The sequence below is a fragment of the Monodelphis domestica genome, chromosome X (genome assembly GCF_027887165.1).
Source record: "Monodelphis domestica isolate mMonDom1 chromosome X, mMonDom1.pri, whole genome shotgun sequence".
In the NCBI taxonomy this organism is placed as follows: domain Eukaryota; kingdom Metazoa; phylum Chordata; class Mammalia; order Didelphimorphia; family Didelphidae; genus Monodelphis; species Monodelphis domestica.
In genome coordinates this window covers 26,070,846-26,083,871 of record NC_077235.1, presented here as the reverse complement: position 1 = coordinate 26,083,871, position 13,026 = coordinate 26,070,846, and the positions used below count along the sequence as shown (strand labels likewise).

Sequence of the window (13,026 nt, the reverse complement as noted above, 5' to 3'; positions counted from 1 at the left end):
TGAGCCTCAATTTCCTCATCTGAAAAATTAGGGTAAAAATACTTAATGGGGGGAAAGGGAGGGTTCAATGAGGTAGAATGTGGCCAATGTGAGCTATTGTTATTTGCTTATTGAAATGTTCAGCCCCTGAGAATGGGACCTGGTTAGCCCGGGAGAGCTCCATTTCTTTCGAGGGTAGATAATATTAGGCTGGGCCATGTGACACAATCACACTTGATCGTGACATTTAGACCAATCAGATTAGCATTCTCCCTGAACAAAATGGGCAAGAGAATAGGCTGGAACCAGGGGGCAGCTCTCTGCACTAGGATTCTTTCAGCCTGGGAAATGCTTTTATGCTTTTGTGTTGCAATTTCTGAGGAGAATAAAAAGGTTTCCATGCAGCTGTGAAAAATAAGCCACTGAGAGGAATTGGAGGCAATCTCACTTTTCATCAAGTGTTCTCTGCAGAGGGCATTAAATCCTCTCTCCCCTTTCTCTCATTAGGTCTTGATTACCATGCCAGCTGTCTACGAGAACACACTAGTCAGTGATAAAGGGTGCCAATGGAGAAGCCGTGGTCCATTGGCAACTTCAAAACGAACTTTCCCTTTTTTCCATTAGCAAGTGCAAATTTGTCTTTGGGGACCTGGAGTGGAGTGGGGAGCAGAGACAATGACAGCTGACTGGTTCCTTGGTTTTCCTGGTCACTCTCGGGCCCTTAATATTTCTCTGTTTTCATCTTCCCCCTTGCAATGTAGAGCTGTCAGACCTAGCCTCCCACCCTCCTAAGTCAATGACTGATGCCTGCTGGTTTGCAAGGACTCCCTCTGACCCTACTGGGTGTTGTTTCCTTATGAGTTACCCTAAAAAGTAGGGAAATTACCAAAATAGGGGTTTCCAAGCCCTATTTTGGTTCCAAAGCCCATCTCATGGATCAAGAATTGAGATGTCATGTAATATAAGTTCAGTTCCTCAGTCAGCCACTGGCATAAACTCTGTGCCTCAGTTTTGCTGTTTAGCTCTTTCACTTGTCTTAATTATTGATGCAGCAGATGCATAAGAATAGTGCTTTACCATCTGATGCATTTCAAAAAATAAAGGTGACTCTTTAGGAATGGTCTTTGGGTTTCAGTAAAAGGGATTTCTTCTAGATTCTAGGCTGAATAGGCCAAGCAATGTGTGGGTATGGAAGATGTGGAAGAAAACAATTTGGATTGCTCTTTCTGGGAGTTTGGCAGCAAAATGGAGGAGAGAGATGGGATAATAGCTTGAAGGGATGCCAGGGCCAAAGGAGGGTTGGTTGATTGTTCTTGTTGTTTTTTAAAGGATAAAGGAGAGGAAGCAGCTAGGTGGCTCAATGGATAGAGAGACAGGAGGCCCTGGGTTTAAATCTGACCTCAGACACGTCCTAGCTGGATGACCCTGAGCAAGTCACTTAACCTCCATAGCCAGCCCTTACCACTCTTCTGCCTTGGTTCTAAGGCAGAGGGTAAAGGTTTAAACAAATAAAATAAAGGATAAAGTGAAAATATCCATGGAGGAGAGATTGAAGACTGCAGAAGAATGCAAGCAGAATGATGTAGCCTGTTCCCAGAAGAGAAGGATGAGGCAGCGGGACTCCTTTTAGCAGAAAGGCAGCCACCTCTGCCTCTGAGACAGAAGGGAAGGAAGAAAGGATACGTGAGATGACTCAGAGGATTAAGAGGATACAACAGAATAAGTTCATGTAAATCAGTTTCAAGAGTTTCAATAGAGCAGAAAGCTAGGTTATCTGCTGATAGTGAAGGGACAGAAAAGGTGGGGAGAAGGGCTTAGAGATAAGAAGAGAAGGTCTGGAACCAGACTCACTACAATATTGCCCAAGGGTCGGAGGGTCCAGTTGAAGTTAGAGAGCAAAAATTAGTACTGAACCCGGTCCTCAGGATTTCTTTGCTTTTTTTCCAGCAGCCTTTAACACCTCAGGAATAGGTGCAGAAGTGGCAGATGACAGAATCTCAGGGTTGAGGGCTTTTCGTTACTGTTTTTCAGTCATTTTGGTCATGTCTGACCTTCTGTGTGATCCCATTTGGGGTTTTCTTAGAGCGGTTTGTCATTTCTTCCTCTAGCTCATTTTATGGATGAACAACTGAGGCAACCAGGGTCAAGTGATTTTTCCAGAATCACACAGTAAGGGTTTGAGGCCAGATTCGAATTCAGGAAGATGAGTCTTCCTGACTCCAGCCAGACCTGGCACTCTATCTACCATGCCACTTAGGGCTGAGGGTTAGCGAGGCACAAATATTAAAAGGTCAAAAAGGCAATGAATTCAGGGCAAGAGAAGAGAACATGCTGAAGTGGCTGATCATAGACAGGGTCAAGACTGGTTAGAAAGGAAAGTGATATAGGGAAGAATAAAAAAAAATCAAAAGGCCAAAGGTCACTGACTATGTGGGCAAAGAACAGACAGGGAAGGAGTAAGAGTGCGAAATGTTGAAAGATAGGAGACTGTGGCCAGGGCCCAGAATTACAGAATTCAGGATCATCGATTTAGAACTGGAAGAGTGCTTAGGGGCCATCAAGTCCAATGTCTTCATTTTTTAGAGAGGAATAAACTGATATAAAGATAAGTTAAATGACTTACTTGGGGTTAAAGAGCCAGTAAGTGTTTGAGAGGGGATTTGAACCTGAGTCTTCCTGCCACCAAGTCCAGCATTCTCACCTTGAAAGTGGTGTGGCTTCAAATGATAGTGAAGCCTAGGGTAGACCACCTGATTAGGTGGTTAAAGTAAAATGGAGGGTGAGGTCATAGAAGTGGAAAAGATGAAGAGAGTATGAGGATGGAGTGTTGGAGAGGGGCCGTCAGTGGGAGTTACAGCCAGGGAGGGGTGGCTAGCAAGACTGGGAACTAGATGCCGAAATCATAGCAAATGCTTAGAGGACTATGGCGACCACGTGAGTGACAGCAACAAAGATCAGGAGGGAGTACGAGAGTCAGATGACAAGGACTTCAAAGGAGAGGGAGGTTACTGGGTGCTGGTAGCAAGTACTAGGAGTATATTTACACATAGAAGAAAATAAAGAGGGGCTCAAAAGCCAGTGCCATAATATGAAGTTTTAAGAGTTTCAGCTTGGATTAGGACTTTTAGTTCTCTGTGTACATTTTCTAAAGTTCTTTTTGCCTTGAAAGGTTATCAGTACTGAACTCTATTTTTTCTGTTTGAAGTCAAAGGAAACACAGTGTTCTTAAACAAATATTCCAGGGACAGTGGAAACATTTGGCTCTTAATTCAATAGGACTGCTAGTCAGAGGATCAGGGATCCAGGGCAGGGCTCTTTCCACAATACGGTGAGTTGCTGATGCCATATGCTTGATCACATTTCCAAAAAAAAAGGATCAAAATAATTATTTTCTTCGTTTTGATATAAAGCTCATGGCAAAGAGCAGAAATTCTGAATGCGAGCTGAGTTTAGATGAAAATCTATTCCTTCTTGTGCCCGATGTAGAGGGATGTTTAAGAAGAGGCATTTAAAAAAATCAATTTCTGTTTAAACGCTTAACAAAATGTATGGACCTTAAGTGCAAAGGTTGAAAAGCAAGTCAAATAACCACTGAAAAACAGCCTTTTGTCAAGGCTATTTATTAGGAGGTGCAGCAAGCAGAGTACCTTGAGAGCTTCCTTCAGATAAACAGATGGACACTTCATCATTTCTGTCGTTATCCTCCACTACCTCGGGCCCAGCTTCCTCTCCTGATGCTAGTGCAGACAAAGGGCCCGACTCGGGCTGCTCCGAGAAGTCAGCAGGGCCGCCTCTGGGAGGTGGAACTTCAATCCCCATTAAACGATATTTTCTTCTTCGATTCCCAATCCAAGTCTTTATAAGGGAGATACAATAGAAACTTTTGAACACATATAAACCTCATTAGTTCTGGACATGAAGAAAAAGGAAAGGCTCTGAGTAAAACATAGTGGGTTATTTATTAAAATGAGAAACATAAAAAAGGAAAATACATTGAATAAGGACCAGCTCTGTTAGTAGTTCACAAAGTGCTTCCCTCACAGCCATCCTGAGAAGGATTTTTGCTGTTGTTGTTTTATTGTGAGTCAACGAAGTATAAGCAAAATGACGATATGTTCATTTCAAAACAGCTTAGATGAAAGATCTTATTTATTTAAAACACCCAGAATGCCAGGCAACACAGAGTTCATTACTTTTTTCCCAGAGAAAATAATCCCCCACATCTTTCAAAAGAAAAACAGATTGGTTGGGTTCCCAAAGGAACTGGGTATGTAGTTATAACTACAGCTTAAGTCCCGTTCCCAATCTTGCTTTGCCTAGGTGAAAACCTGCTTATTGACTTTCATCCTCTCCCTAGCAGCTCAGTGCTTCAAGGAGCTCCAAAGCTAGGATTATTGGCTTAAAAAATAATTTGCATCCCGAGTTCCTCACATAATTTACACACTGCTCATTTCCATGGCTTGACCAGTCTGGACAAAGTCATTCCAGAAAACTCAAGTAGAATTATTGTTTCTTTCTTATTTTCCTCCTCCTTATAAAGATATCTCTGAAATAGTAGAGAAAACTAATCAATGCAATGCAATGATTTCCTGCCCCAATCAGAATACAGCTAAACAGCTTATTGGAAATGGTCTCCAATGTTAGATTGCTTCCAGTTCAAAAATTCTTGGAGATCATCTAAATCTAGCCTCTATGATTTTACAGCTACAGAAAGGGGTCTAGAGACCAGAAGTGGTCAGCACTGAGCCATTAATTTATAGTATGACCTGATCCCCACGTACCCCATAAAGTCAAGGCCCTTTCTATGGCATCACACTATTCTCCAATCTCAATTCAATGCCTCTTCTATTTGTGCCACTTTGGGGACAAAAATAATGCAACGTTAAGAAGAGAAACCAAAGACCGAGACCGGGAAGACATATTCATTTTCATTTTTGCCCAAGTATTTTCCCTGCAAATTCAGGAAATGTAGTCTCTTGAATGTATTCAGTATTCAATACTAAATATACACTCTGAAACACATGGATTATTTTTGTGAAGTCCCAAGTGAAAATTACCCCGTAGGAAAGAAAAATATTTATGTATATTAATTTTCCTGGCTTTGCTAACTTCTCCCCTAGGAGAAATACTCGTTTAAACAGTAGAATTCCATTTAAATTCCCCATTACATTGTCTCTGTGAAAAAGTACTGTTACACTTCAGAAAACTTAGAAGCTGGAAGTTCTTACCACAGCCCCATTAAATTGTCACGCGCTTCCTATATTTCCTAACTGAATATTGATGTTTATTAGGCAATAATAAAAAAGTTTCCTTTTCTTTCATGGCATGATCCATGGATATCCAAAGAAAATCTTTACCAGGGCCAGAAGGGGGAAGATGAGCTCTCTCAAAGAGATTCCCAAGCTTGCTTGGGTCACCATGGGTGGGAAGGAGCCAAGAGGTAGGAAAGGAGAGCCTGAGATGCTACCCGACTCTATCTTTCTGGGAGTTGTGTATACATCAGCTGTATATGGACAAAAGGCCAAATGTGCCTTGGAATGAATATTAGGCTTCTGTAGAATTTTTATTACATGCTGAAGCTAAGGTTTCTTCTGTGGAGACACATCTTTCAAATTATAATAGAAGGCACAGGAAAAATATGATTCTCTAAGACAAATGTAATAAAAGTTGTCTTCTGCAGTATTCACAGGATCACACACAGGCACCTTAGAGGTCAGCTAGTCTACCATCCCACACAAAGTATGAATCTCTTCTATGTCTACAATGAAAAGATCATCTGCCTTTCTTTGGTCGAATACTTCCAGGGATGGAGGGCTCACTATTTTGTGAGGCCGCCCATTCCATTGTCAGACAGTTGGAGCAGACGTTTCTTTCTCATAATGAGCCAAGGCAGATTTGCCCATATCCACTGCTCCTAGCTTCGCCTTCTGGAGCAATATAAAATAAGCCCACTCCCTATTCCATCTGAGTCTTTCAAGCATTTGAAGATAGCAAATACGTCTTCCTTAACTTCTTTCTTTTCTAGGCCAGACACTCCCAGTTCCTTCAACTATTCTTAGATGAGATGGTTCCCAGATCCCTTGCCATCCTGTATTAAACAAAAATCTTGCAGGTTGATTAACTTAAGTGAGTTGTACTGCAGCCTGTCGACTCAATCTCCACCTCCTCCCCTCTTCTCCCTCTATCATCTGGAAATGATGGGTAGGCTGCTCAGCCTTTGGAGCTTTTCCCCAGAGAAAGGAAGAAAGAAAACTAGTGGGCAAATCACTGCATGTCTCTGGGCCTCAGTTTCCTCAACTGTAACAACAGTTAAGGATTAGAACAGATAATCTCTTGGCATCTTTCTGGCTCCTAATCACTAAAGCCAGATAAAGCGAGGTTGTGCATATAACTTTCCAGGAACACAGCTAACTTAAAAACAAAGTAAAGTTGTGTTACAAGTGAAAACCCCCTTTTCTTAGAGAGATTTCAAATAAATACTGCTACTCTGAAAGTAAACACCATGCAAAACGACGGAAAACAAATCTGCTTTCCAAGAAGTTTATTTCAATGCAGAAAAATCACTCTGATAGTGTTTTGCCAACATTCAAACATAAGCCCATCATTCAAGTGCTTGGGTGCATGAGGGTATATTTGGATACTGATCCACTCTGACCCTGAGCTCCTCCACCAAACTACAGACACCACAAGAGACCTTTGGGTACCTGGCGTACAGCCCAACACTTTGCATACAGTTCTGCTGATAAGAATCATGCTGTACATTAGAAAGTCCACCAAAGAACCAAACAAAAAGAACCCAAGGCCAGGGGAGAAAGGTCCTAAAACTTCCTCCTTACACCTTTTAGGGAGGCAAAAAAAGAAACTAAGCCCTCCCAATTCTTCTGCCCTTCCCAGCAGTCACAAGCCAAAACCCCCCAGTGGGGCACTAGGTGTAAAAAATCAGCTTAATGTGTCCATGGATAGCTTTTATTAAGTGCCTACAATGAGCTTAGCACTGTAAAGCACTCAAGAGTATTTTGGGAAGAATGAAATTATTTAGGGTTACACAGCAGGTCACCTTTGCCTTCTATTTCTCTTGAAGGGATTCTTTGGAAAGCTTTATCACCCCATTTCCTGCAGAAGGCCAATGGGCGTCACACTGCAGGGTAGGCTGTAGGCTCCCCTAGCTTAACAAACTCTCAGGAGTAGAGACAGAAATCAAGTCAGAGGTTGCTTAAATTCCCCATTCTGGGAGAGTAGGGGGTGGGGATTGTAGAGTAAACTCTGTATTCTGTCAAGAAGTGCTCCATTAAACTAAAATCAGAAGGAAAACAACAAATTGGGAAAAAATCTTCATAAAAACCTCTGACAACGGTTTAATTACTCAAATTTATAAAGAGCTAAATCAATTGTACAAAAAATCAAGCCATTCTCCAATTGATAAATGGGCAAGGGACATGGATAGGCAGTTTTCAGATAAAGAAATCAAAACTATCAATAAGCACATGAAAAAGTGCTCTAAATCTCTTATAATCAGAGAGATGCAAATCAAAACAACTCTGAGGTATCACCTCACACCTAGCAGATTGGCCAACATGACAGCAGAGGAAAGTAATGAATGTTGGAGAGGATGTGGCAAAGTAGGGACACTAATTCATTGCTGGTGGAGTTGTGAATTGATCCAACCATTCTGGAGGGCAATTTGGAACTATGCCCAAAGGGCGATAAAAGACTGTCTACCCTTTGATCCAGCCATAGCACTGCTGGGTCTGTACCCCAAAGAGATAATGGAGAAAAAGACTTGTACAAGAATATTCATAGCTGCGCTCTTTGTGGTGGCCAAAAACTGGAAAACAAGGGGATGCCCATCAATTGGGGAATGGCCGAACAAATTGTGGTATATGTTGGTGATGGAATACTATTGTGCTAAAAGGAATAATAAAGTGGAGAAGTTCCATGGAGACTGGAACAACCTCCAAGAAGTGATGCAGAGCGAAAGGAGCAGAACCAGGAGAACATTGTACACAGAGACTGATACACTGTGGTACAATCGAACGTAATGGACTTCTCCATTAGTGGTGGTGTAATGTCCCTGAACAATCTGCAGGGATCTAGGAAAAAAAACACTATCCATAAGCAGAGGACAAACTATGGGAGTAGAAACACCAAGGAAAAGCAACTGCCTGACTACAGCGGTTGAGGGGACATGACAGAGGAGAGACTCTAAACGAACACTCTAATGCAAATATTAACAACATGGCAATGGGTTCGAATCAAGAACACATGTGATACCCAATGGAATCACGTGTTGGCTACGGGGGGCGGGGTGGGGGAGGAAAAGAAAATGATCTTTGTCTCTAATGAATAATGCATGGAAATGATCAAATAAAATATTATAAAATTTAAAAAAAACACAGAAGAAAAAAAAAAAGAAGTGCCCCATTAGAGGAAATACCCACAGGAAGGAGATCTGAGAAGCCCAGAGCTAGGTGGGACTTGAACAAGAACTGGTGGTCACCCACAGTATTTGATTGAAGATCTCTAAGGTGGGGTTGACTCACTACCTCTCCAGGCTGTCCATTCACTTTAGGAACATTCTCATTTTTAGAAAGGTTTTTCCTCGGCTCGATTTGTCTCCTTGCCACTTCTTCTCATCATTCATAACTCTGTCCTTTGAGGTTAAAACATAACAACCCTAACACTTCTGCAATGTTTGACAACAGCTATCATGTCCCCTGATCCCAGATTTTCTCTTATCTGTGCTAGACATTCCACATTCCTTCAAGAGATCCGCCTTTGGAATGAAGCTACGGATTTGAACACTTTCCAATTCCTCATTATCCTTTAGTGCCCAGAATGGAGTACAAGACTCCAGATGGGGCTGACCAGGGCAGAGTACAGTGGCACCATCACCTCCCTAATTCCTGCATACTAGGCCTAAGATCACATGAGCTCTCCAGGAGGTCACATGACATCAGTGATTCATAATAAGTGCAGTCCACTGAACTATTGGAGACCTTTCTTCAGAATAAGTGCTATGTAGCCACCCCAGAGAAGGGAGAATCAAGAACCATCATTTTCCTTTTATTAAATGCCTTTCAAGGGAAAAGATTGCTTCTCCTCCTCAACAAGGCCTTTGATGACCATTCCCCTCCACAGTGATTGTTCCTGTGGTCTGTACCCCCCTCAATGTATTATGCAAATACTGCCTGGTACTCTGCCATCACCAGAGGGTAACTATCTCCCCAACTTGATGACAAATGCCCGAGGGGCATTCTGTGTCATTTGGGCCTTAGTCCCTGGCTAAGCACAGAACAAAGCTGAATTAATTGGGGCCCATGATTCCAAATAGCAGAGAGACCACTCAGCTCAGCTGCAAGGAAATGAATCGAAGCCTTGACCCAGCTTTTTTTTTTCAGGGGGTGGGGGTAAACTATGGAAGGCTGCCCCTCACAGATGTGTTTTACAGGCTATGCCAACCTCATTTCTGCTGCCAGCCCAATAAGAGGGAAAAGGATGACCCTTTAAACCAATTCAAAGTGGTCAAGTGACAAGGCCTCTCCCTGGTGAAGAAGGCAGGAATACTCCCACTTTTGGTTCCTTCTTCACCCATGGGCAGTCCCTTCCCTAGTGAAAGTCCCTCAGGGTCCCAATGAGCCTCCTCTGGCCCTGCTCTTCTTGGAGTTGGAAGAAGTCTCAGTGGCCCTTAGTTCAACCTGAATCTAAACAACATATCTGATGAGTGGTCTACAACGCTGTTCCCATCCAATTGCTTCTATCATACAGCCACCTTCTTTGTTCAAGCTTTCAGCACCTCTCACCTTGGGTACTGCAATGGCCTCCAGATTGGTCTCCCTGCCTTAACCCTTTCCCAATTCCACTCCACTGGCCATACAGCTGCCAAAGTGATTCTCCTCAAGTACAACACATCTGACCATATCTGTCACCCAGCAACTCCCACGCAATCAACATCAGTGGTTCTCGATTACCTCTAGAATGCAAGCTAAACAGATTTGTTTAGCTTTTAAGACTCTCACAACTTGGCTTCAACCCATCTTTCCAGCCTCCCTTAATCTTATTTCCCTTCCTCCCAAACTGCACTCTGCAATTCAGCCTTCTCTCTGTTCCTCACACCCAGCCCTCTAACTCCCACCCCTGAGCCTTTGCAGTGGCTGCTTGGAATCACCTCCCTCCTCATTTCTGTTGCTTCATAGAATCTCTCCTCTTTTCCTTCAAGACATGGCCCAAATACTACCTTCTACATGAAGCCACTGCCAGTGCCCTTCTTTCCTAAATCTCTCAATCATTTATCAATCAATCAAACATTTACACGTGTACTTGTCTTTCCCATTAGACTGTCAAGTCAAGTAGCATTTCTTAAGAGCCGACTTTGTGCAGGCACTGGATAATCGCTGGGGATACCAAGGAAAGGAAAAAATTGAGCCTCTTCTCAAAGATTTCACAGTCTAATGGGGAGAGAGATGACATGCAAATAGTTTTGTGCAAACAAGATTTAGACAGGATGAATTGGAGATAATCTCAGAAGGAAGGTATGAGTTTTAAGGGGGACTGGAAAAGGCCTCCAGTAGAAGATGGGATTTTAGTTGAGACTTGCAGGAAGCCAGGAGGAAGAAGCAAGGAGGTTGAGAAATATTGGTTCCCCCTTGAAAGCTGATATTATTTCATTCTTTGTATCTGTATCCTCAGCACCCAGCACAATGCCTGCACCAAAGCAGGAGGTTAAAAAATGCTGATTGACTCATCATCCAATCTTTCCTCAAAGACCTATGCTGCTGAGTGGAAAGCTGCTACCTTGTGAGGCAGAGCAGAGGATTTGAAAGAGCACTGGATTGTAAATCAGAGGACCCCAGCTTCAATCCTGACTCTGTGAACGGCTATGTGCTTGGGGCGAGCAACTTCAACTTTCTAGACCTCAGTTTCTTCTTCTGCTAAATGGGGAGGATAACCTACATGCTCTCTAACAGTCTTAAGTTCTAAGATCTCCATGTTACAAACCTGTATTGCTTTGGTCACTACCTTTCACAATCCACTTAAGCAGAAGATTAGTGTTCTAAACTAGTCAAGTGACCTGCAGCTGGGAGGCCTGTGGAAATGGGGAGTTAGCTTTCTTTCTTTCCACCACAGAATTATCTATTCCTTTAATCCCTCGATACTAGCACCTATGAAATGTCTTCCAAGAAGCTACCCAAGTGAGTTATTGCCATGAATAATGACTCTTCCCTTTTCAATTGCACTCCTCTCACGTTGCAATTCTTTTCTCCTTTTTGCCACCACATTCTACTAAGGGGAGCTGGCATCAGACAGGTGGCTGAGAGGAGGCCTTTTGGTCCATGACAACCCTCAAAGCACTTTAGTCCACCAGACTGGACTAGGCATCTTCTGCTTTAGCACCTGGGTCCCCACTATTTCCTGTGCCTGTGGAAGGCCTATGAAATTCTTCCCCTTGATTGAGTACTTCTTACCTGAACTGGCCAAGGGCAATTGACTTCTTCCACATCTGGAAAATGGGAGAGTTAGACTAAGTTCCCTTCTAGCTCAAATCTATGGTCCTATGATCTATTAAAAAGCCTTTCCTTCTTCCTTGGATCTCATATAGCACTTTGTTCTTCAACTCACAAATTCATATATGGTATAATAGAGTGTAGAATAGTCATTTGTCCTAGTACCTCACCCTTTTATTAGACCAGAAGGGTTATGGGGACACAGACCCTGTCTTACCTATATTTTGCATTACCCCTGTGCCCAGCATTGCACATAACAGGTGAATGATACCAGCTAGTCAACTAGATTTTATCTTGTTTGTTCTAGTCATAGTTAAATAGACTGAGTGTCCCCAAAGTCTTAGTGCTGTGTTAAGTTTTATGAGCTTATTAAAAGTTTAAATAAAACTTATTTAAGTTTTAATAGCCTCCACCTGTATTCAGACTTTAGGGTTGAACTAATGTCTTCTGGGACATCCAGTTTCATGTATGAGATAGCATGTTACTGTGTCCCCTTTTAGTTTTCCTATGCTTCCCAGGTCCAAGAATAAAAGCCAAAGGGATTGGCCAGATTAATGAATTGCCCTGGTTGTAATAGCTCCAAATTCAGGAGCCCCTTTGCCCCAAATAAGCAATAGAGGTTGGTTTTATGGCTCCTGCTCCTGCTTCACTGAAATGGGTTTCTGGCAGAATTTCAAAAGTTAGAGTCCTTCTTTGTCCTGTTTGGCTTCCACCAACCCTCTTCTTGTTAATTCTCATCTAGATTCTAAGGAATAGAAACACTCCAGTCTTATCCAGGCAGCCCTATTCCCCGCCCCTGCCTGTATCTCAAGGCAAGGGACAAGACAAGGTTGGGAAGTTAAGAGTACACATGGAGGATGAGCATTGGATCTGGTGGCAGAGGACTCAGCTCTGCAACTTCCTATCTTAAGGCCCTGGTTTTCTCATCTCTAAAACAATATGGTTGGATTAAATGGTCTCTAAGGTCCCTCCCAACTCAAAAACTATAACTCTGAGATATTTTTCTTCATTATTGATTTCTCTCTCTGTTTCTCTTCCCAAGTATTTTTTAAGAAAAAGTTTGCATCCTTCCTCTAAAGAGAATGTGAGGCACTTTCTTCTAACTACCATGTCCTCGTGGTCTTCTGGGATCACTGTCACCACTGAAATTTTATGTAAACTCCTTGAAAATGGAATGTCAAATGTGGTCTTCGTGGCTAATCAATGTGATCTTCAGTTGGAGGTTTTTATCTTTATATAGTGGGAGAACAAGCCCAAGAGTGCTTTGAAACATGTTCATTCTTTACGTACCATGTGGCATCTATTTCAGGTTGCCTCATGCAACTTTAAAAGGAATCCTTCTAAACTCCCCTTCCACCTATGTCAAAGAAGGATCACAAGTCTTACCCGTACTATTTCACAGTCAACATTTAATTCTGCAGCAACTGCTTCAATTTTCTCTCTGCAAACAGAGCCCAAGCTTGTCATGCCATTGTCCCAGTATTTCTTGAGGGTGGCTAAATCTCGGTCACTGAACTGGGTGCGGTCCTGAAGCTGCAAAACAGAA

The 13,026-nt window shown here is 42.5% G+C and overlaps 1 protein-coding gene across 4 annotated transcripts in view; it reads right to left on the bottom strand.

The window, feature by feature from the left end:
- Nucleotides 1-13,026, bottom strand: part of HDX (highly divergent homeobox) — a 106,123-nt gene that overhangs the window by 28,295 nt on the left and 64,802 nt on the right. For all 4 annotated transcript variants that reach the window (XM_056809607.1, XM_007507400.3, XM_007507399.3 and 1 more), the window contains 2 exons: nucleotides 12,867-13,013; nucleotides 3,627-3,834 (listed from right to left, as the gene is read on the bottom strand). In XM_056809607.1, coding sequence (XP_056665585.1) covers nucleotides 3,627-3,834; nucleotides 12,867-13,013 — 355 coding nt within the window. The remainder of the gene's footprint in view (nucleotides 1-3,626; nucleotides 3,835-12,866; nucleotides 13,014-13,026) is intronic.